The sequence below is a fragment of the Microtus ochrogaster genome, chromosome 21 (genome assembly GCF_000317375.1).
Source record: "Microtus ochrogaster isolate Prairie Vole_2 chromosome 21, MicOch1.0, whole genome shotgun sequence".
NCBI classification, from domain to species: domain Eukaryota; kingdom Metazoa; phylum Chordata; class Mammalia; order Rodentia; family Cricetidae; genus Microtus; species Microtus ochrogaster.
The window spans coordinates 7,273,180-7,276,938 of record NC_022022.1 but is presented as its reverse complement, the minus strand read 5'-3'; the positions used below and the strand labels follow the sequence as shown (position 1 = coordinate 7,276,938).

General features: G+C 40.5%; 1 protein-coding gene across 1 annotated transcript; it reads right to left on the bottom strand.

The window, feature by feature from the left end:
- Positions 1-221: 221 nt before the first annotated feature.
- On the bottom strand, positions 222-743 carry LOC101979876 (probable ribosome biogenesis protein RLP24). The gene has a single exon (XM_005357093.2). The coding sequence runs from the start codon at positions 741-743 to the stop codon at positions 252-254; it is 492 nt and encodes a 163-aa protein (XP_005357150.1). The 3' UTR covers positions 222-251.
- Between the last annotated feature and the right edge of the window lie 3,016 nt (positions 744-3,759).

Here is a 3,759-nt window from a genome sequence, read left to right as displayed (position 1 = left end):
CTCCCCCCCCCTCTCGTCCTGCCTTTTCCTCGTGTGTCCCACATCCTTCGTCCTTTTGTGTTTCCCTCCCCCATTAAAGTGGACCCACATGGGAGCCGCCGTGTCGTGTCTGTGTTTGTTCCGCCGTGCGTGTCTGTCCTGTGCCCCGTGTTCAAGAAGAACACCCCCTGCCCCCCTTTTATTATTTTTTAAGAACACCGACAGTCTTCACTGGTTTCCAGTGTGCACAGGGCTGGCTGCAGGCAGCACCATCAGGAAGTGCCCTCCATGTCCATATCCTCCTGTAACTGCTGTACCATTTTTTCCTCCAGCTGCTTTCCTTTGCCTGCAAGAGGAGCCCGGATAAGATGGATGTTCTGTTTGACTTCTTTGATATCCTGAACCTTCTGTAGCTCTTTGTTTTTCTTCAACCTGTTCATTATAAACTTGGCCTGCCGTTTCTGTTTGATCTCTTCAACCCTCTTCATTGCATCAATAGTTTTATTCCACAGCTCTCGCTGATACTTCACAGGTTCGTTTCTACGTTTTTCAAATTCAAATGAGTTGTCCACCGTGAGCTCCTTGCCAGCTGCCTTCCGGAAGGCTTTAGTCCACCTGACCTTGCGTGGATTCCGCTTCTTCTTGAAGTTTCTATGACACTTGGATTTGCAAAATCGGAACACCTTGCAGTCGTTGCGGACGAACATCATGCCATAGCCAGGGTAGATCGGCCCAGAACAGAAGTAACATTTCTCCATCCTCATGTTGACTCCGCATGGGCCCCACCTCCCAGGCTTAAAAGGAAGTGATGCAGGGATTTTTTTTATTGTGTTTATGCTTCAACACAAGAGAATAGAGGAAATGAAGAAGCAAAGAAATGTTTTAAACAAAGAAAAAATAAAACTATGTAACCCAGCCCTAAATAGACTGGAGACACAAAAATATTCAAGATAGTTTTCTATTGAAAACCACAACTGAGTCCCTGAGGACATTCTATAAACAAAGTAAGAATTTCAAATAAGATTTTTTTTGTAACTGTTTAAGAATTAACACAGGTACTGAGAAAATGGTTCAGTGTCAAAGTAGAGCTAAATCAGTGAGTTGCTAGTACAGGGAGAGATGCTGTCTCAAAAACTGTGTGAGAGTGACTGAGGAAGAAATCTCTTGTTGATTTCCAGACTATACACACATACAGGCACTCTTGCAAGCACACCCACATGCATTCACATTCATGTACATACACGCACTCAAAACATAGACACATACCACACACACACACACACACACACACACACACACACACACACACACATATATATATAATTTTTAAAAATTCACTTGAAAATGTCCAAAACGCAAACCTTGGAGTTGAAGACTACAATAACAGAACATAAAAGGTCAAGGGGTGTGGCAATGACTGCTGAATAAGGCCAGTGGAGGACAGAGTCAACCAATCACGACAGATTGTCTACAACTTCTCATTAAGTGAGGGACTGAGGAGATTGGGCAGTGGCTCAAACATGAGCACCTGATTACAGCCCCCAGCATCCATGAGAAGACAACATGGGGGCACTGGCTGGTAACTCCACTGCAGTCCAGCTAAAACAAAATGGTAAGTTCCAGGCACAAGGAAGGACCCAGTCTTAGAAAGCAAGGTGGGGGGAAGAGAAGGTACTCAAAGTCAATATGGACCTCCACACAAGCGCACACACATGGTGAGCCTCCCTGCCTCTGTCTCTCTTTGTGGCTCTCTTTTTCTGGCACACACTCACATAAACACAAAAATAGTTGATTCTTTAAATGCTCTAGTCAAGAGAACAAAAGTGGACAAAATAAGAATGAAAAAGAGTGAAGAAAGTCTGCCGTACTTGTGAGAATCATAAATCAGGGAAATGCATGTACCATGCAAATTCAATAAAGAGAAGATGGAATTTTATTTAAAGAACCAATAACTGAGAATCCAAAGTTAAGAAGGAAATGGATGTTCAGATACATGAATCCTAAGGACTTTAAATAAGATAAACCTAAAGATTAATATTGTTATGAGACATCATAAGCAAACTGCCAAAATTTCAAAAAGAAAACAAGAATTTTGCAAGCAGCAGTAGAAAGCACATGTTCCCGGGATCCAATTAGAATGCCAGTGAAGTTTTCAACAGAAACCTTGCAGGGTAGAAGACAGTGAGATGATTCAAGACATACAAAGAAAAACTTTTCAACCTACCATATGGTACCTAGGAAATGATCCTTCCAAAATGAAAATGAGATAAAGACTTTCATATACAAACAAAAGTTGAAGAAGATTCTGGCAAGACAGTGGAATAGGAAGCAGAAGTAATCATGTCCCCACCTCCATAGAAATAGCACTAAAAGAAGGGGTCAAGGGTTAAACACTGGAGATTAGACTCAGAGAGTAAGCTGCAGTTGAAGTCAATAAGTTTAATGTCTTAATATAGTCATAGCAACTTGTTTTTTACTACCAGCTACAGGATGGCAGTTGTTCTAAAAAGAAAAAAAGATCATAGACAGCATGCAGAAAGCAGAGTGGGCAAAGAGCACTTTGTTCTATCAATGCTGGTGGTCTGTGCTGACTGTTAGTTGCTGCTCTGACCACAGAGGGATTATCAAGTAGATGGGCATTCATTGCTGTTATGCCTCCCTTCACTATCTCAAGTTCATATCCCCTGAGATGACTGAAAGGCAATCTGTGAGATGGTAGAAAATATTTGCAAACTGTATGCCTGATTAAGGATTAATCCCTAACTCTTTGAGAAACTATAATTCAATAGTAAGATGTTTCTACAAATTTTAAACTTAATTCAATTCAACTGGGCTAAGAACATGATAAGTTTTTCAAAATTGGACATATAGGTGACTAAAATGTGTACAAAACAGTGTAAAGCATCACTAATCATCAGGGATATGTAACCAATTCATCACAGTTATTAAGATGGCTACTATTAAGAAACAAATGTCAAGTGTTTGTGATGATGTGGAGAAAAGGATTCTACCATGCTGTTAGTGACAGTAGACATTGATTAAGTCATCACAAAAAGTAGCATGGAGGTTCTCCAAAAACCAAAATCAGAACAACACCACCTCTTCAAGAAGAAAGGGGATAAGGAATAAGATGAGGAGGAGGAAGAGGAGGAGGAGAAAGAAAGAAAGAAAGAAAGAAAGAAAGGAAGAAGAAGAAGAAGAAGAAGAAGAAGAAGAAGAAGAAGAAGAAGAAGAAGAAGAAGAAGAAGAAGAAGAAGAAGAAGAAGACGACGACGACTAGCAATTTTACTTTGGAATTCTTATTTGGTTTTTTTTTTTGTTTGTTTCGTTTTGATTTTGTTTTTATTTGTTTGTTTTTCAAGACAGGTTTTCTCTGTAGCTTTGGAGCCTGTTCTGGATCTAGCTCTTGTAGAACAGGCTGGCCTCGAACTTACAGAGATCCATCTGCCTCTGCTTCTCGAGTGCTGTGATTAAAGGCATGCGCTACCACTGCCTGGCCACTTTGGGTTTTTTATGCAAGACTGAAATTCGGATCTCATATTATTGTGGAATAACATTCACAATAACCAAGGAAAAGAAACCATGGAAATGTCAGTGTCTAGGTATGGAAAAGATGGCAAGAACATACACTCAGACACTGGATATGTCCTTTCAAGAAGGACAATGCCATCATTCCCAACAGTGTAGATGAACCCCAAGAGCTTTCTACTAAGTAAAAGAAGCCACAACCAAGGAAGCACTGCATGTGTCTACTAATTGTGACATTTAAAACAGCCACTG